The sequence below is a fragment of the Phocoena phocoena genome, chromosome 17, assembly GCF_963924675.1.
Source record: "Phocoena phocoena chromosome 17, mPhoPho1.1, whole genome shotgun sequence".
Classification (NCBI taxonomy): Eukaryota; Metazoa; Chordata; class Mammalia; order Artiodactyla; family Phocoenidae; genus Phocoena; species Phocoena phocoena.
In genome coordinates this window covers 78002363-78022034 of record NC_089235.1, presented here as the reverse complement: position 1 = coordinate 78022034, position 19672 = coordinate 78002363, and the positions used below count along the sequence as shown (strand labels likewise).

Below are 19672 nucleotides of genomic sequence, written 5' to 3'. Positions count from 1 at the left end.
CGTCCCTTGTGCTCCAGAATCAATTGAAGGCAGTTCAGAGATTCCTTCAGTGACAGCGCTGAGACCTGGTCGTTTCTGGTTGAGTGGATGCGTCGTGCGCTGGTTTCTCCTTCCGGAACGGGAGCAGCTTGAGCAACTGCAGGCCGTGGCCCGGGGAGCCGGGGGAGCGATGGGCTCAGTCCTGGCTGGCCTGTCTGCTCCAGGCACAGGACTGGGAACAAACACCTTGCTTCCCTTCCCTTCCCTTCCCTTCCCTGGCTGCCCCGCTGATAATGGATGAGGTAAAATGAGCGGAAGCCTGTTTATAAGACAAGAAGCCTTCCTGTAACGTCGTGAGGCACTTCTTTTCCTCCAGGCTACCCGTGAGATTGGATGGAGCTCTGGGCCCTCCCTGCTCCGCCTTCCGGGCACCCCCCTGCTCCCCACAATCTACTTCTTCACCCCTCCATCCTCCCTCCACCTCTCACCCCTCCATCCATCCTCTGTCCGTCCATCCATCCATCCATCCATCCTGCACACACCTGTGGGACCCCTGTGGTGCCAGGCAGCTCAGAGATGGGGAGTCTACACAAAGGTTCCCTTCTCAGCCTCAGGAGCTGCCATCTGGTCAGGGGACCAACAGCAGTAGGGACAGTGACAAAATCCAAGGTCAGAGGAATATGTTTTCCGTTTTCTTCTTACTCTATAAACTTCTTTCCGTTTGCAGAATAAAGCGATTGCCACCCCTGTCCAGGGCGTTTGGGACATGAGGAACAAGCAGTTCCACACGGGCATTGAGATCAAGGTGTGGGCCATTGCGTGCTTCGCCCCCCAGCGCCAGTGCACGGAGGTCCACCTCAAGTAAGGCCCCCAGGAGCAGGGGCACCGGGCCTTGGAGGGGCGGGGGGAGGGGCCACGGGGAAGGCCCGCTGCGTCAGGCTGGGCAGATCGTGGGCTCCGTTTGGAGGGCAGGGGTTGGCAGCCTTTCCCCGTGGAAGGGCACTGCCTGGCGTGGCCGGGCCGGGAAGTGGGGGACCCCGGTGCTGCTGTGCTTCTCAGACTTGCTGTTGGAGCGAGTGTGAAGAGGTGGGGCAGGTTCCGTAAGAAACAAAACAGCAAGTGAAGAGTACGTGTACAAGGTAGAGGCAAGGGAGGAGATGGTCTCAGCCTAGCCTGGCCCAGTGTCAGACCCTTTGAAAGCGGCTCCATAAACATGCAGCTCAGTTGCTCGTGCTTTTGTGCCAAACAGACCTAACAGGGAGAGGAGGGCTTTTGTCTCCTGCCTCTCTGGGGGGGAGCGGGGGGGCCTGCAAAGCGGGGGAAGGTAGCAGAGGGTGGCTCCAGAGAGCTGTGGCTCTCAGGGTTCGGAGAGGGGCGGGGCCTCTCCTCCACGCCACCAGCGGGGAAGCTGGGAGTGCGGGATGTCGGGGGGCAGAGTGGGTTAGAGTCCGACCTCGGGGTGCCTCCCCTCTCCGTGTCCTGTCCGTGGCCCCCATTTCACTTTTCCTGGAGCCAGATGGCCCCAGGGTACGTGCACGTGTGGGCGTAGGTGCGTGCTGGAGGTCGAGCGCTAAGTGGCTGCAGCGGGTCGGAGTGTCCTGACTTTATGGTAAAAGGCGGTGGTGTTTCTATTCCTGAGCTTAAAATAGGAGCCGTGGCTCTGTCTCCCCAGCCCCGCCTGTGATTTCACAGGGCCTGTCGGCCGCAGCTGTCGGTGCTACTCTAACTGGGGGCTGTTTGGTTTCCTCCCGTGATTATGTCATCCGAGTCCAAGTTGCACACACAGGGATAACTGGGGGGAAATCCAAGGGGGGACAGTCAGCTCACAGTCCTCCTCACCCTGACAACGCTCGGCATCCGCAGGAAAGTGGGCGGCAGCTGCTCACACACGGCTTTCAAAGGACAGCACTTGTCGCTGCCCTGGGAGTGTCACAGCCGGTGCGGGGCAGCGTGGCCGCGACTTGAAGTCTCCTGTGTCATCGTGACTTTACAGTAAGCTGCATGGCTAGCACGAACGGCCGCCTTTGTCTGTTACCATGTTGAAACGGCCTTGTCCAGGGCTTCAGCTCGGATTTGGATCTCGATGAAGATGGTTTGGGGTCTTGATCTGTTAGGACTGTGCCCTTTCCCCAGGGCTTCCGGTTGAGCTGAATCATTGGCGCTCTCGGTGCTTCACGTAATGAACCTCCTCCTCCTTCAGGTCCTTCACGGAGCAGCTCAGAAAGATCTCGAGAGACGCAGGAATGCCGATCCAGGGCCAGCCGTGCTTCTGTAAATACGCCCAGGGCGCAGATAGTGTGGAGCCCATGTTCAGGCACCTGAAGAACACGTACGCCGGCCTGCAGCTGGTGGTGGTCATTCTGCCCGGAAAAACGCCCGTCTACGGTAGGCCTCGGCGCGCGCACGGCCTCCGGCCGCTGCCGGTGGCGCTGTGGGTGTGCGGTGCCGCCTCAGCCCTCGGTGTCTCTGCCACACCGAGGAGCTGCCAGTCTCTGGCTCACTCGAGAGCTGGGAAAGACTGGGTGGCTTCTGATTGCGGCCGCGCACGTGCCCAGAGCCGCCCTTGGTACTCTTGTCTGGGGCCGCGGTTCCCGGAGGCCGGCATCCTGCGGTGGCACAGGACTCGACACGTGTGCGGTTACCTTGTGCGCCGCCCGACACAGACGTCAGCTGGATGGAGGAGCAGCCAGGCGGCGCACACGCAGTCACCCACTCGGGGCGCCGTCCTCAGCTCCTGCCTGGGACTCACTTCTCCACTTGTGAGCTGTGCCCGCCTCAGAATCCTCTGGAAGCTGATCACAGTCCTTTCTGCCAGAAGAGTGGTTGCACTTTCACTCGGCTGAAAGTTACCAGGCCCCTGTGATGGAGTCCCAGGCCCTGGGTTGGGAAGCTCTGGGGCGCTGGTGGTGTAGACAGGTGGCGGTGGCACGGGGAGGTGGGTGCCCCCTGGGGACCAGAGGCCCCAGCGTGGGAGGTGTGTGGGTGCCCTGGGTCGAAGAACAGAGAGGCGTGTCAGTGTCGCTGACTGGATCCCCCGTCCGGGTGGCGACGGAGCACTTGCTCCGTGTCCAGGGACAGGAGGAAAGAGAAAGCCCTCGGAATTCCCATGCTACGCACGCATCTTCTCCCAGGCCCGCCCAGGGAGCGACTGACCAGTTGCTTCACGAAAGAACCCGGGAGTAGAGGGGGTGTGGGCCCAGAGAGGTCTTGGATGTCGGATTTGCGTTTGCCGAGGATGTGAGGATGCCAGTGTTTATATTTTTCACGACTCGGGCATTGGCTCGCTTGCAATCCTGAGCACCGTGGTGGAGGGTGGCCTTTGGAATGCAAGCCCTGGCTTCCAGCCTGGCTCTGCCCGCACCGCCCTGCAGGCCTGGATGAGTCGCAGAAACGCTTCTGACAGGACTGGGCTGCGTGCACCGCCCGGCCTCCCTGAGCGGGCGGGACACACGCCCCGCAGCTAGCGCAGGCCGGGGAGGCGTGGAGCAGAGCTGGAACCCGGGCTCTGACCCCTTCTTCCACGGGCCTGGCTGCACGTGGAGCGGGGGAGCTCGGGGCGGGCAGCGGGGAGGCGCCAGGGGAGCCGCCCTGAGCGCACCGTTCCCTCCGCAGCCGAGGTCAAGCGTGTGGGAGACACGGTGCTGGGGATGGCCACGCAGTGCGTGCAGATGAAGAACGTGCAGAGGACCACGCCGCAGACCCTGTCCAACCTCTGCCTGAAGATCAACGTCAAGCTGGGCGGCGTGAACAACATCCTGCTGCCCCAGGGGAGGTGAGGCCCGCCTTCCCAGGGGAGGTGACTCCCCGGCCGGGTGGGGCTGGGGGTGGGGCCCGCCGGGGCCTGCGTCCGCTCCCCTGGACGGTGGGCTGAAGGAAGCGAGGAGGACGCGGGTCTCGGGTACTCTCGGTCCAGGGGACCAGGGCCACCTGCAGGCCACTGAGGACCGGGTGCAGGGGCCCGAGGAGAAGGGACTTCTTACCCCGTCCGGGGCCGGGGGTCCCGCACGTGAGATGTGGTGGCTGCCCTGAGCGGGGGTGGCTCTGCCATGAGGGGTCGTTGGACTCGCTCAGTTCACTCAGCGGCAGGTTCTGTGTTTATTGAGCGCCTACTGTGTGCAGAAGCCCTAGCCTTCCAGCGCAGGCCCCGGTGAGAGGGTCCAGAAACGCACTTCCCAGGTGAGCAACAGTGACACAGCGGAAGGGACAGGAGCTCAGAAGGGTGAGGGTTTCACAGGGGAGGTGGCACTAAGCAGACCGCAGCCACTGGAGGGGGCGGGATCACGTGGACGCCTGGGAGGAGAGCGTTCCAGAGGGCACAGGCCATGCAAGGGCCCTGTGGTACAGCCTGCCAGGAGTGCAGCAGGTGTTCCACTGAGAGACTGAGGGGCAGAGGGCTGCTGGGGGGCCTGGCACTCCCTCCGGGGGAGCGCATCCATGGGAGGGAGGTTCACGAGTGGAGGTGTAGCTCCAGTGACCTCGTTCTAAAAGGCGACTCCAGCTCTGGGTGGAGTGGGGACCGGGCCCTCCTGCGTTGTCCCAGGAGAGGTGCTGGGGCACGGCTGGGACGGGATGGTCTGTGAATGGAAGAGGAGACTCGAGAGTGAGTCCAAGCCCGCGCCTCTGGGGTGGTTAGGCAGCAATGGACGAGGAAGCTGGGCTGTGCGTCAGCCTCCCAGGGGAGACACTGGGGGTGGGGGAGGGGGGAGGAGGGGAAACAGAGGCCTGGTGTTGGTGGGGTTTGTTCAGGGATCCTCACGTGGAGGTGGTGTTTAAGGCCTCTAGGCTGGAGAGAAGCCCCAGGGCAGGGTGTAGATAGGAAGGACATCCAAGCCCTTGGCCCCCCGGGGAGTCCCGGGTTGGAAAGGCAGCACTGGGGCCTGGTGGGGTCGGGGGAAGAGCCAGTGCGTGGCCCTGTCACTCGATGCCAACCGGCCAAGTGCAATGAGGTCCGAGGCTCCACCATGGGACTGGGGGACACGTGCAGGTCATCGGTGACCTTGCAAAGAGGAGTCTTGTTGCCATGGCAGCAGGAGGCCTGCTTGGGAGGCAGTAAACGTGATCGGCTAATTCCGGGAGCTTTGCCACAAGGCGAGCAAGGGAAGTGAGGGAGCTGTGGGAAGAGAGTGGAGTCCGGAGGCAGGTGTGGTTCTGCTGGTGTGAGTCATAACTGCATGTGTTGTGCTGCGATGCTCCCGGGACCCATCCAGGAGTGGGGGAGGGGGCCGCAGGGAAGAGCCACGGGGTGGGGGTGGGGGTGGGGGGCAGGCGCAGGGTGGGCGGGAGAGCACAGGTGGTCAGGGAAAAGAGGAGAGTGAGGCACAGAGAGAGGAAGCTCCAGGGCGCACAGCCGGTGAGACTGGGACCCGCCGGCCGGCTCGAGAACCGTGTCCCCAACGCTGGCGCTTCAGGGTCGTGACCACTGGGGTGCAGCCGGCGCTTAGAAGACCCAGGGAGAGAGCTTAGAGCAGTACTTCTCAACTGGGGCGGTGCCGCAGCCCTGAGAGTGTGTGGTCATGTCTGGAGGAGATGTAGGGGTGTCAGGACGGGGGCTGGCCTCTAACAGCTAGAGAACAAGGATGTTCCTGGGCACCCTGCAGCGCGGCTGCAGGTCCAAGGTTGGTAACAAACCATGGGACTCTTTGTATGTATAATTATCTTGGAATTTTCAGCCGTCTACGTGGGTAGAACCCTCATGTCCCTGAGCCCAGCCACAGCAGCTGTCAGCACCTCAGCCCTCTCATTCAGTCTACGCTCCACCTACACCCTCTCCCCCACCGCCTTATTCTGAAGCAGATCTCACACCAAGCATCTTTTCACCCGTAAGGTTTTCTGTCCATGTGACTGAAAGATAAGGAGTCTTTACAAACACGGCCACAGTACCCTTAGCACACGAAGTAACGCTGGTGCCAGTACCCTGAGAGGTCTGGGCAGTGTCCCCGAGCCTTGGCCTCTGACGCTCCCGCATCCCCTCACAGGCCTCCGGTGTTCCAGCAGCCCGTCATCTTTCTGGGGGCGGATGTCACACACCCACCTGCCGGGGACGGGAAGAAGCCGTCCATCGCCGCCGTGAGTATCACCTCCTGCCGGGTCCCCCGTTGGTCTGTGTTCCTGCGTAATCGGCATCTCCGTACTTCCTGGCCCTTTCCTTGTCTGATCAGCACGAACAGTGCAGCAGGGTGGCCCGGTGGGGTCATGTCCCTGGCACTCGCCGTCTGGTTCCCTCTGGGTGGCACCTGCGGGTGATTGGTTTCAGGCCAGCTTGCCTTTGGGACACCCGTCACTCTTAGGGGTCAGAATCTTGGAGTGTCATGTGTAGAGGTGCACATGGCTTTGGGAAAACGGTGTGCTTGAAAGAATTGGGAACACTGTCACTGTCACCGTTGCCAGGTACCTTCTCTGGGCTGACGTAATTCAGCCACATCTAATCACAAGCAGAATTAGGGGTTCAGAACAATTGTTGATTTTCTTATTAGGTCCCTCGGGCAAACCTTTACTCTTTGGAACACGTTTATAAACACTACAGCCACGCATTCAGAAGAATCGTAAAGGTGGTGGGTTTGCGTGTGACGAGCCCTCTCCTGGACCCCCTTCACCCCTAGAGCGGGGGCCCTCGGGGCTCCTGCTGACCCGCGTTGCCCCGCAGGTCGTGGGCAGCATGGACGCCCACCCGAACCGCTACTGTGCCACCGTGCGTGTCCAGCAGCACCGGCAGGAGATCATCCAGGACCTGGCGGCCATGGTGCGCGAGCTGCTCATCCAGTTCTACAAGTCCACACGCTTCAAGCCCACCCGCATCATCTTCTACCGAGACGGCGTCTCCGAGGGGCAGTTCCAGCAGGTCGGCGCCTCCCCCGCGTCTTCCCTGCCCTCTTCTCGGGGTCTTAAACTCACCTGTTTCTCGGCAGGACAGCTCCTTGGGTTCGCTAATGAAGACAGTGGGGTGGTTTTTGTTTTGCCCCCAGGTTTATCTGGTCACCGTGTGGGCGGTAGTGATGGACTCGGGGTTGTCAGGACCCTGCGGCAGGTGGGGCGGAAAGGCCTGTCCAGGCGGACTTGGTCCAGATCACGCCAGCCAGGGGCCCTTCCCGGCTCCAGGTTTTTGCCTTGTAGGCTGTGGGGGGTCTCTGTGGGGCAGGGACACCACTGTGGCTTGGGGGTCACCTCTGTCTGCAAAGGAGGGGGCGGGCCGGAGTGGGGAGAGCGCAGAGCAGGGTGAGGAGAGTGGCCGGGCGGAGGGTAGGTGGGAGCCCTTTGGAAATAGTCAATAGGACGCAGCCACTGTTTGGACGTGGAGGGAGAGGCGGCACCTTAGGTGACGTGTGGGGCATCGCCTTGAGGAAACGTCTGGAAGGCAGGGGAGCCTCTTAGACAGCGGGGCACTGGAGGAGGGGCAGGTGAGGACCAAAGGGGGTTTGTTGCTGTGCTCCAGGTGAAAGCACCCGCAGCATCTCCAAGTCGAGGGGAGTGTGGGCAGCGGCGAATCCATCCGACCCTGGAACTCGGGGGATTGATGCCCTGAGTGTGTGTCCATGCTTGGCCAGGGCTAATGCCACCTCCATCCCTGCCATGTCTCCAGTGCACGCTTCGTCGAGAGACAGTGGCGGGGAAGGCAGAAGTACCCGATGCTGCAGGAGACCCACCCAGACAGAAAGACATCCTAAGAGGCACTCCAGTGCGTCCCAAGGCCCCAGGCCGCCCTGCTAGGCAGGTGGGGTGGCACATGACCAGGCACAGGTGCCAGTGCCTTCCTGGTCCAGAGTAGGAGCAGCTGAGGCCACAGCGGGCGAGGGGGGTGGCTTGAGGATCCTTGACCGTCTGGTAGCTCTTGGCTAGGGCCCCTGATTCAGAGCTTCTGTGGGAACCTGGGTTGGGGGTTCCTGTGCCGCCTCTCGGGTCCAGATCCAGCTTGTGCCAGCCGGCCTCGAAGCCCCTCTTACACAAAACCGTCTGGTTCCCTCCGTTGGGAGATGTTCTCCCCTCTTCTGAGCACTCGTTCACCCTCTGTCATGGGCATTCTTACTACAGAAGAGGGTTTGTGTCATCCTCCGTTTTCTCTCTCAGTGAACGCACTCCACATCTTACAGAATCACCACAGTGGGGTTTCTGGACCCAGAACCCAAGACATAGTTTTGAGACATCACAACACAATATTTGACGAGGGCAGTTGCTAAAACCTTGAGGTGTCTGGTCCCTGTAGCAGCCATCACCACCCCGTGCCAGGCTGTGTGCCTGTTCATCTCTGACACAGGTTGGGGAGCAGAGACAGTGCCAGCATCCTTGTACCCTAACTCCTGGCGCTTCGCAGGTGACTTTAGTCTTCACAGCAAGCTTGCAAGGTGTGATGTTCCCATTTTAAAACTGAAAACACTGGGGATCAGACAGGGTGCATGGCTTTCCAAAGCCACACAGTTGCTTAGTGGTAGAGCTAGGATTTGAACTCAGGTCCAGCTCCTAAGCCAGTGGGTTTTTGGGTTTTTTTGTTTTGTTTTGTTTTGTTTTTTACTAGATTCTCTCCATCTTCTCCAATCCAAAAATAAGCTGTTGGATTGATTTGTTCATGTATGTGTTTCCCAGTGCCTCATGTCCACGGTGGGTGGTAGCACTTAGAACATTCCAGAGACTGCTCTCAGCCTGTTTCTCCGTTATCTAACCTAAACCATTTAACCACGAAACCTGGATATCGTTTGCTCCATGATATTATTGAAGAAACAGGCTCAGAGAGACAGAATCACACAGGTAACAAACAGCAAGCTAGTGGAACTACAAGCCTTAACGTAAACGTGTATCAAACATCCACATGATTAAGGGATTCATTCCAAGATAGCGAGAGGCCTGAAAACATAATAATGATCCTCAAAAGTGTTCTCCTTGGGCTCCCCTGGTGGCGCAGTGGTTGAGAGTCCGCCTGCCGATGCGGGGGACACGGGTTCATGCCCCGGTCCGGGAAGATCCCACATGCTGCGGAGCGGCTGGGCCGGTGAGCCACGGCCGCTGAGCCGGCGCATCCAGAGCCTGTGCTCCGCAACGGGAGAGGCCACAGCAGTGAGAGGCCCATGTACTGCGGGGGGGAAAAAAAAAAGTGTTCTTCTTTCTTTCTGTAGGTTCTTCACCACGAGTTACTGGCTATCCGAGAGGCATGCATTAAGCTAGAAAAAGACTACCAGCCGGGGATCACGTTCATAGTGGTCCAGAAGAGGCACCACACTCGGCTCTTCTGCACTGACAAGAACGAGCGGGTGAGTGTCCTCGACCCTGGGCTGTGCAGCCTCGAGGGACACGGGTCTCACGCCCTGCACCACCTCCCAGGCTCTTGGGAGACCTGGCCCTTCGTGGCGACGCAGCCTGAGACGTTGGAGAAGGGCTCTCCTCAGTTTGGTGAGAAGTTTGAACCTGCAAACCCCACAGGTCCAGGATAGGTCCAGGCAGATGTCATTTATCCGATAAGGAAAATTACCAAAGGTGAGGTTTCAGGGCCAGTTAGCAACCACGGTCATAGACAGCATAGTGTAAAGAACGAGGGAGAATGCAGTAAAGTGGGGAGCCCACAGGGTGGTTGGAGTGCTGGAAGAGGGCCTGGGGAGCTCACTCAGGGGTCTGGTCTGGAGAACACTGACAGACAGCCGTGTCCAAGCTCCTCATCCCTCTCCTGGCTGCTCCAGAACACGAACCACGAGCATGCAGGAGACTTAAGACTTGTCGTGATAACTGCTGAGAATTGTCCACAGTTGGAGAAAGATCAGAACCCTTAGGTTAAAAGGCCTCTCCTGTTCCCAACAGGATAAATAAAAATAAATCCATACCTAGACACAGTGTCCTAAAACTGCACAGCGTCAAAGTAACCGCATGAGATAAGAGACCTCCCAGAGGGAAGGACATCCCATCAGACTGTCCGCCAGCAGGGCCGGAAGCCGGGCGTTAGTGTCCACGTGGTGCAGCCCACTAACGCCACAGTGGCACCACCGCTCCGAAAATGCTTCTTGCCTAAATGGAAGACGAAATGCAAATTGAGAGTCAGTAGCGAGGAAAAGGGATACTTTGTCATGATCACCGAGAAGATAGAACAGCTGTGACGTGGATGTACCTCACGCCATGACCTAAAAATATGTAAAGAAAAAAAGTGAAGCAGAAACAGGCAGAATTTCAAGGAGAAATTGACAAACACACCATCAAAGAGGTCTGTTTCAGCAGACCACCTTCAGAAAGTGAAACAGGCACAAGTTAGGAAAAACTGAACATGGGAAGAAAGGAATGAGCCAGACCTGACAGACAGAACTCTGCCTGTGACAGCTGAGCTGGCGTTGTCCCAGGTCACAAAAGAGGTCTCAGGAGATTGCCAAACCTCAGTATTCTGCAAACCACATTTTTTTTAAAAAAATTAATTTATTTGTGGGAGGGGGCTGCGTTGGGTCTTCGTTGCTGCACGCAGGCTTTCTCTAGTTGCGGTGCGCGGGTTTCTCATTGCGGTGGCTTCTCTTGTTGTGGAGCACGGGCCCTAGAGTGCTCAGGCTTCAGTAATTGCGGCACGTGGGCTCGATAGTTACGGTGCGCGGGCTCTAGGGCACGTGGGCTTCAGTAGCTGTGGCGCTTGGGCTCAGTAGTTGTGGCTTGTGGGTTCTAGAGTGCAGGCTCAGTAGTTGTGGTGCATGGGCTTAGTTACTTGACGGCATGTGGGATCTTCCCGGACCAGGGCTCGAACCCGTGTTCCCTGCATTGGCAGGCGGATTCTTAACCACTGCGCCACCAGGGAAGTCCCCAAACCACATTTTCTGTTACGTAGGAAAAAGCGTAAGAAAACTTAAAATTTTGATTTCAAGCGCACTGCAGGGAAAGCTGGTGTGCATAGGCCCCCTGCCACCTCAGCCTGCAGACTTCTCTTGCCGGGAGTCAGGAGGGCTCAAAGTCAGCTTATTCCAGCACCCCACTTGCTCTCTCAGAATAGAAAATCATGAACTAGAAAATGAAGAAGCAATAGAGCATATTAACACAAGCAAAAGGTACTTCTCTGAAGATAGATAAACCCAGCAAGACTCAACAAAAAGAACACTTGTGATCATGTTGGGAACCGAAGGGGAACAATGGCTGCAGAGGGAGTGTGTGTGATTTGACTCATAATGGAATGATAACAACTTCATGACAACACATTGGAAAACTGAGACGAAACAAACCCTTGTTTGTAGAATTACGTAAGTTACCAAAACCAGCTGAGTAGGATAGTCCAATCATTGTTCCAAAAGGCATCAGGCCCAGAGAGTTTTACAGGCAGGCTTTACTAAGGCTCCAAGAATAGATTATCTTAAAGTGTGGCAGAGCATAGGAAAAAGGGGGAAACTACTTAGCTTATTTTATGAAGTTAGTCCAGAGATTTGTACAGGCAAGCTTTACCAGACCTTCGAAGAATAATCTTGTATAAAGTATTTCAGAGAACGGGAAAAGTCGGGGGGACTCACATTATGAGGTTAGCCTGATAAATACCAAATGTCGAGGATGTGGGTGCCGTGATGAGGAGCAAAGGGTCTGGAGCCAGATAACCTGGCTCCAATCCATCCCCTCAGCATCCTGGCTACGTGACCACAAGCTGTCAGCCCCTCTACCCCCTGGACCACCTTCTGAGGACGTTGGGAGGGTTGGCTGAGCTAACACGCAGAGCACTTAGCACAGAGTAAAGGCATTATTATGAAGAGGACTCTCCTACACTTCAGATGGGAATACAAATGGGTAACCAACTTGGAACGCTGTTTGGCAATTCTAGAGATCTACCCTGGAGGAACTCACACACTTGTGTACAAGAAGACGTGTATTCTATAAGAATATTCTAGCAGTATTGTTTATAATAGCAAAAAATTAATCTGTTAACAGGAGAAAAGGTTGTAATGTATTTATGTACTGGCACTTATATAGCAATGAAAAATAATAAACTATATCTACCAAATGACTACATCTCAAAATTGTAATACAGAGCAAAAACAGAAAGTAGCAAAACATATAGGACACACGTATACAGTTTTGTTTTTTTTAATAAATTTATGTATTTATTTTACTTATTTATTTTTGGCTGCACTGGGTCTTCGTTGCTACGCATGGGCTTTCTCTAGTTGCAGTGAGCAGAGGCTACTCCTCGTTTTGGTGCGCCGGCTTCTCCTTGCAGTGGCTTCTCTTGTTGTAGAGCACGGGCTCTAGGTGCACGGGCTTCAGTAGTTGTGGCTCGCGGGGCTCTAGAGTGCAGGCTCAGTAGTTGTGGCACATGGGCTTAGTTGGTCCGTGGCATGTGGGATCTTCCCGGACCAGCGCTCAAACCCATGTCCCCTGCATTGGCAAGCAGATTCTTAACCACTGCACCACCAGGGAAGCCCCTACAGTTTTAAAATCTGCAAAGTAACACAATGTAGTGCTAACGGAGACCTAAATGTGTAGCAGAGAATAAAAGTATGTGTAGGAATAATAAAGTCTAGATTTGAGGCTGCAGCATGGAAGGGATACAAAGGTGGGCACTCGTTTCAAATATTTTACTTATTTTAAACATCTGGGACTTCCCTGGTGGTGCAGTGGTTAAGAATCCACCTGCCAATGCAGGGGACACGGGTTCAATCCCTGGTCCAGGAAGATCCCACATGCCACAGAGCAACTAAGCCCGTGCGTCACAACTACTGAGCCCTCCGTGCCTAGAGCCCGTGCTCCGCAACAAGTGAGAAGCCCACACACTGCAACAAAGAGTAGCCCCCGCTCACCGTAGCTAGAGAAAGCCCGCGTGCAGCAACAAAGACCCCACGCAGCCATAAATAAATGAACAGATAAATACACAAATAAATAAATAATCTGAAGGTATAAGAAAGGTTGAGAAGAAGTAAACACACACACACACACATCCGCAGGTGCAGAGGTCACACTGGAGATTCTCTTTTTTGTATGTATATTTGAAATTGCACGAGTAAAAAAAAAATCAGTGACTTCGTGACTGATGGGGAGTTTTGCTGTTTCAGTAGCGTAGCCGGATGTTTGGTGGTTTTTCGATGCTAGAGTGTAAACTGAGAGTTAAGTGGTTTGGTAGAATTTGTAGTCCCTCCCACACCCCAGCTCCTTGGATGGCCTCTGGAGGAGCAACCCGCCCTCCCTGGTGGTGGTGATCGAACCCCTGGTAGAGTGGGGAAGTTCTTGACAGCTGTCAGGATTTTCTAGCTCTTCTGCCTTGAGTAGTGTGTGTGTGTGTGTGTGTGTGTGTGTGTGTGCGCGCGCGCACGCGGGCGCACATGGGCAGGTGACACGTGCTGTCACGTGTCCGTCGTCTGGTCTTAGATTTGTTATGTCGGTGAGAGTTTCCATCTTGGCCTCAACAATAATGAAGACCCTTCACATGGCCCATGCACATGCTTCAGTGAAGGGAAGACTCTGCATTTCCCTCAGGGGCCTGTATGAGATGGCGAAAAATAACCCCAACCCAAAGAGAACAGGAATTAATTTGATTTCAGTTGTTAGTATATGTTAAATTTTAATGCCATAGCACTGAGCAAATGTATTGGTCAATTTAAAGACGTCAGAGTGGAAGGCAGTGTGGCTGCGTCTTGCCTGCTTGCTTGCTTTGCCCTGTTGTCCCCTGGGCGTGTCTGATGGGCTCCTGTGTCGCTGAAGGTCGGGAAGAGCGGAAACATTCCAGCAGGGACGACCGTGGACACGAAAATCACCCACCCGACCGAGTTTGACTTCTACCTGTGTAGTCATGCTGGCATCCAGGTAAGGACAGAGGGTCCACTTTGCACAGTCTTGGTGTCTCTGGGGTGTCGTCCACACATTCAGCAAACACCTGCAGAGCACAAACCTTGTGCCAGGTGCTCCCGTGGGCACTGGGGATGTGGTGAATGCCACGGATGGGGCGCCAGTCCATCCCGAGGGGACGCAGGCGGTTGACCAGTGAACCGTGGAGGCTGAGAACCATCAGGTGTTGGGGACGGAGGACCCACTGGGGTGCTGTGCTGGGCCAGGAGTGGGTTCCCATTTCAGCCGAGATGAGGTCCAGGAAGAAGGAGCAGTGAGCGTGAAGGCCAGGCAGGCTGGCGGGGACAAGTGGCGTCCCTGTGTGCTTGGAGTTCGGCGAGCTGGATGGGGTATGAGGGGTGACGGAGCGGCGGGGTCAGCCTTGCGTGCCCACCACGCACGGGCACTGGTGTAGGGGGAAGGTCAGCACGTGGCATTCCTTGTCTCTCCCGGCGAAGAGACCCACAGCTTGCCAAGAGTGATTCTGAGAGAATGCTGCCACCTCAGAAGTGCCACGTCCAGCGTACCTGTTGTCAGAGCTGAGCCACCAGGATCTGCGAGGCTGTGCCCCTTGGGACAGGAGGGACTTAGCTCTGGGTGCCCGTCCTGCTTCACCACAGAGGGGCTTTTGGATGTTTCAAGTTATAAGTGAGGACTTAGATATCCATCCCCAAGGGATTTCAACTTAAACTTGGAGGGCTTGCCGTAAACTTTGTACTTCTGCCACGGGAAATACACCTGCACGTCCTTCACATCACCGTGGCTCTAGAACAGGGCTTGGCAAACTGGCCTGTGGGCCGCATCCAGCCTGCAGCCTGTCAGGGTGCAGCCTGAGGGCTGAGCGGTGTGTACATTTTTAAAGGTTGTTAAAAAGGAAGAAGAGGAACGTGGCTCAGAGAGGACGGAGGCTTCCGCAGTGTTTCCCCGGGCACGTCTGTCCCCGTGACGGCTTCCGTGTCGGGCGGGCGCTTTTTCTGTACAGGCCAGCCCGGCTTCCATCACAGTCTGTCTTTCCTGGCTTCCCTCCTGGTGGGTGGAGCCCTCGGCCCCGGGGCCTCTGGTTTGTGTAAGGGGTAAACCTGTCTCCCTGCATCTTCTGCGCAGGCACTTTCTAATGGGGGAAATCTCGCACTGGAGACATTTAAGTGCTTTGACAAAGTGGGCCTCAAGGGGTCCTGCTCTGCTGTGGTTGCCATGTCCTCGGCACACCCTCTGATACAAAATACCCCACTGCCCGCAGGCCCCCATGACAGCCACCGATTAAATGCTGAAAGCGGGGCGCAGAATGTGTGCTTCACCGGAGGAGAAGAGCGTCTGCCGCTCACCAGTCTCCGGGGGCGTGAACACAGACAGAGAGTCAGGAAGGGCCTGCTTGTTGGCTGGCTTGGGTTGAGTGGCAGGGAAGGCAGGTGGGGAGAAGCCAGAGAAAGGCCCTTCCCTCAAGCGCGCTCCTGGCTGCCCGGTCATGGGTGCCCCGGCGAGCAGTGCAGCGGCTGTGCCGGCACCTGAACCCCGGTGGGCACGGGCCAGGCGACCAACCCCACCTCCTTCAGTTTTGAAAGATTCCACACTGCACAAAATAAATATATGTTCCAACTCCCATTTTAAAGGCGTTAATATGTAACTTATTAGAGATTTCTTCTTGCCTTTATAAATAAAGCATTGTAGAAAACCTAGTATATACAAATGACATTATCCTCCAGACAACCATTTCTGTATTATATCTTTCCTGTGAGTTTTCTGTACACAAATAATTGTGTGTATAGTCTGTTATTTTACCAGTAGGGGGTCATAGAATATGTGGCTCTGATGCCTGTTTATAACGATACATAATAGGATAATATAAATACCTTCTTGCCACTGAACGTCCTCCCACTGTATCCTCTGTGAAGGATTCTACTGTGGGGTGGAAGCACAGCTTCTCTCGGCAGCACCCTTTGCAGGTGAGTTCTGGACTTCTCTCTTGCATGTCTACCTCCCTGACCCTCTGATCTGCTTTTAGGGAACAAGCAGGCCTTCCCACTATCACGTGCTTTGGGATGACAATCGTTTCTCTTCCGATGAGCTGCAGATTCTCACCTACCAGCTGTGTCACACCTACGTGCGCTGCACGCGCTCCGTGTCCATCCCGGCGCCAGCATACTATGCTCACCTGGTGGCCTTCCGGGCCAGGTACCACCTGGTGGATAAAGAACACGATAGGTGAGTGGCATGCCTTTCCTGGCTGGGGTCGTTTCTGCAACAGGCTTTGGCAGCTGCTTTTCTGGAATGGGAAGCAGTGGGGTCCCAGTGGCTGGAGCCGACCATGACACGACACCCAAAAGCTAGCATCTTCACCGCCATTTGTTAGCTGTGTGGCTGCCTCCCCAGATGGCTGGTGCGTGGTCCTAACTTAGCTATCAGTGTGCTGCCTCATGGTGCGTTAAAGGCTGCGCTCTCTCTCTCTCTCCTCTCTCTCTCCCTCTCTCTCTCTCTCTCTCTCTCTCTCTCTCTCTCCCTCTCCTCTCCCTATCCCTCTCCCTCTCTCTCTCTCTCTCCCTCTCTCTCTCTCTCTCTCTCTCTCTCTCTCCCTCTCCTCTCCCTATCCCTCTCCCTCTCTCTCTCTCTCTCTCTCTCCTCTCTCTCTCTCTCTCTCTCTCTCCCCCTCCCTCCCTCCGTCCCTCCTTCCCTCCTCTCCTCTGTCTCTCTCTCTCTCTCTCTCTCTCTCTCTCTCTCTCTCTCTCTCTCTCTCTCTGTCCCCCATCCCCACAGTGCTGAAGGAAGCCATACCTCCGGGCAGAGTAACGGACGAGACCACCAGGCGTTGGCAAAGGCAGTCCAGGTCCATCAGGACACGCTGCGCACCATGTACTTTGCTTGACATGTTTTAGTGTTTACGATTGTGTACCGAGTTGGATTCACATGAGACCAGCTACACTCAGACCAACAAATGCCCAGCCCTTCCGTGACAGCCAGCATCGAACATGAAACGCCATTGATTTTAGTAGATTCTCCACTTTCCAGAATGCCTTCCGTCCCAGATTTCAAACTTGGATTTTGAACTGCAGACCTGTATGAGACCCCATTGTCGTAGGAAATATGGTTTGCCAAAATCTTATAAGCTGCTTATGAAAATAGAGTCCCGTGTTTCCTAAAAATCTCCTAAAACCAGTCTATGAACTCAGGGCTTTAAAACATTTTTAATTTATTTGGTCGTTCGATTTACTTGTTTTTAACACACGATTCTCTATGAAATTGATGGGCTCAAACTGGCTGTGAACGTTCTGTGAGCGTGAAAGCAACATAAAACACATTGTGGTTTTAAAGCCTTGAACATTCTGATGCTGTCGCTAAAGTTTATTTCAGAGTGACACCTGTGTGCTGCTGACCTGGCTCCCACCAGCTGTCCGGGATCCGAGGGCAGGGGCCAGGCGAGGCGCCCTGGTGTCTCTCGTTCTGCCACTGCCCACCTTTCACTCAGCCCGAAGGAAGGAGGGGTGGCAGAAGGTGGGCCGTGTGTGTTTACAACATTTCTAGGTCCAGAGGGATTGGCAGACAAGTGCCATTTTAATAAAAATGTATTTAAAAAAAGAAAAAAGACAATATGCCGACAGTCTAATCATAAGATTTGTCCTATAGGACTGTGACATTTATTTTCCAAAGTTTCTAAAGAATACGGGTCTGTGGTGGTAAATACAGTACAATCCTTTTTCACTGTTATGTCTTTGATGTAAGAGAAGAGTATATATATCTGGTTTGCAGTATTAATGTGATAGATAGATGCTGTTTTTCATTTTACTGACTACGGGGTGCTTTTGTGATCTGTTTAGCATATCAAGAGTGTTCTGGAGCCTGGAGCCTGGACCACCCTTGTGGTTTCTCAGTGCTTAAGTACAGGAGTTTGCAATTGACTCAGTGCCCGCGGCCCACCCCCTCGTGTAGACCGCGCAGCCTGGACCCTCCGGAGGACGGGGTGCGCTTCCAGCAGTCACTCCCCTCCCCGCCTCATCCCCGTGCGTCGCTCAGCCAGTTAAGCACAAATGGATGTATGTATCCTTCCGCTCCTGGGAATGAGTCTGCGCGTCGGCGTGCACTTCTCTCCGCGTGTGGTTTGTTAGACAAGCGTCATAGGATCTATGCACTGAAACACAGAGAAGGCTGTCGGTGGTGGCGCTCTGCGGGCTGCGAGGCCCGCGTTCCGCGAAGGAGCCCAGCCCTCGGGAGGATGGCTGATGGCGAAGCCAGCAGCAGAGGCAGACCCTTCTGCTAGGATTTGCGTGCTGGGCCCCGGACGTGGGTTTGCCAGTCTAGAATCCATTGCACTAAGAATGATACCGTGGACAGCTCGACAGGGCTAACAGCAGAGAGCTCCGTTTGTGCTCAGTGGGCTTTTTGTCCTTGTAGGCGGTTTTCTGAGAATCCAATCCACGTTCAGTACAGAGATTCTAGGAAGGAGATGAGCCTTTCCCTAGTGCTGCTTCGTGCTCTGTAGGTTTCCTCTGGCCCTGCTGACGGCCCTCCCATCCCGGCCTGACATTACCTCTGGCACTGTGGTGGAGTGAGGGTCCCAACCAGGGTGCCTCGTGCCGGGGTCAGCGCCCGCCTCGGTCTTGTGTGAGGGCTCCGCGGGGGCGGGGAGGCGCTGTCATGCACACTCGGCCTGGATTTTGGCGGCAACGACAAAGGGGTGACTATTATTTGTGACAATATATACTCAAGAGTGGTGTGTGTGTGTGTGTGTGTGTGTGTGTGTGTGCGTGCGCACGCGTGCATGTGGGTGTCTTATTAATGGCATTAGTCTCTTCTTGCTGTATCTTTTTTTTTTTATGTCTTTTTAAATGACAGAAGCCTCTGCTCTAAAAATGTTGCAATTCCCTGTCATTTTGTTAGCAAGTGGCACTTTCTCTCGTTCAGAAGGATACCAGTACACTCTTGGCTTAAGTTACCGGGAGCATTCGAGCTAAGGAGGGAACCTTCTCACTAATACACTTTTCAAATCTGAACTTAGGTTAGTTTTCAGTCATTTTTAGGATCATCTAGAACCGTGTGTCTCGCAGGTATGTTTCTACCACTTGCAACAGGATCTCGGTGGTCGGGGCATTGGCCGTAAAAACGCCGTCGGGGCATTGGCCGTAAAAACGCCGTGACTCCTGTGCTCGCTGCGGCCTCTGGGGTGGCGGCTGGGCATCTGTGTTTTACACCATCAGCGGGGGGTCCAGGGCTGCCTGGAGTCCGAGAACCTCGAATCTAGAGCCTTCTGGAGAGTGTGCTCCCTCAAGCACTGAGGGCCCAGCAGGGAGGGACTCCCCAGCAATGCAGGGAAACGCTTTCTAAACGAATGCACTGGGCAGGATCACAGGCTGGCAGAAAATGAGAGCTAAATTTTTAAAAAATCGTTTTGAAGGAAAAGTTTTCTTTCTAGAGGGCCAGAGTACTTTGAGAAAGGTACTTGTTACAGCCCTGCGCTTGTTTTATAAAACTTTTACTACTTAAAAGCATTCGTAAACCAAATGTCTCCAGCTGGGTTAGCTGCATACCTTTGTACATGTCTGATGGTTCAGAATTCAAATGGCTGTAGTTACAATTTCTCAGGTAAAGAACTGTTTTCCCAAATTTCTACCAACCCCCCCCCATTATTAGGATAAATTTTGAGACAGCGTAAAACCTCAAGGTGCAGTAGACTAAGTCCAAGCCCTGTTCACGTGGAAGCCAAGAGGGGCCCTGCCCGTTCTGTGTGGGTCACGCCCGCCCAGGGCAACCTCGTGGCCGCCCGAGAAGGGCTCCGGGCACCTCCGGCCTCTGCCTGCGTTTGACGGGTTTCCTGAGGCCTGTGTGGGGCTGTACAAATTGCAGAGGTGTACACTCGCCGGCTTTGCTGCCTGACCCCACTAAGTAAGGTGTGCCTTGCTTTAAGCAAACTGAATGTGAAAATTATGAAGTAGAAATCTGGATTAATTTCAAAGAAAAA

At 55.2% G+C, this 19672-nt stretch overlaps 1 protein-coding gene across 1 annotated transcript in view; it reads left to right on the top strand.

The window, feature by feature from the left end:
• AGO2 (argonaute RISC catalytic component 2) overlaps nt 1-17468 on the top strand; it is a 95022-nt gene extending 77554 nt beyond the window's left edge. Inside the window, exons 11-19 of the mRNA XM_065895234.1 lie at nt 707-840; nt 2180-2364; nt 3592-3751; nt 5955-6045; nt 6623-6817; nt 9081-9215; nt 13603-13704; nt 15728-15927; nt 16477-17468. Of these exons, the coding sequence (XP_065751306.1) occupies nt 707-840; nt 2180-2364; nt 3592-3751; nt 5955-6045; nt 6623-6817; nt 9081-9215; nt 13603-13704; nt 15728-15927; nt 16477-16585 (1311 nt within the window). The 3' untranslated portion in view covers nt 16586-17468. The remainder of the gene's footprint in view (nt 1-706; nt 841-2179; nt 2365-3591; nt 3752-5954; nt 6046-6622; nt 6818-9080; nt 9216-13602; nt 13705-15727; nt 15928-16476) is intronic.
• The last annotated feature ends 2204 nt before the right edge of the window (nt 17469-19672 follow it).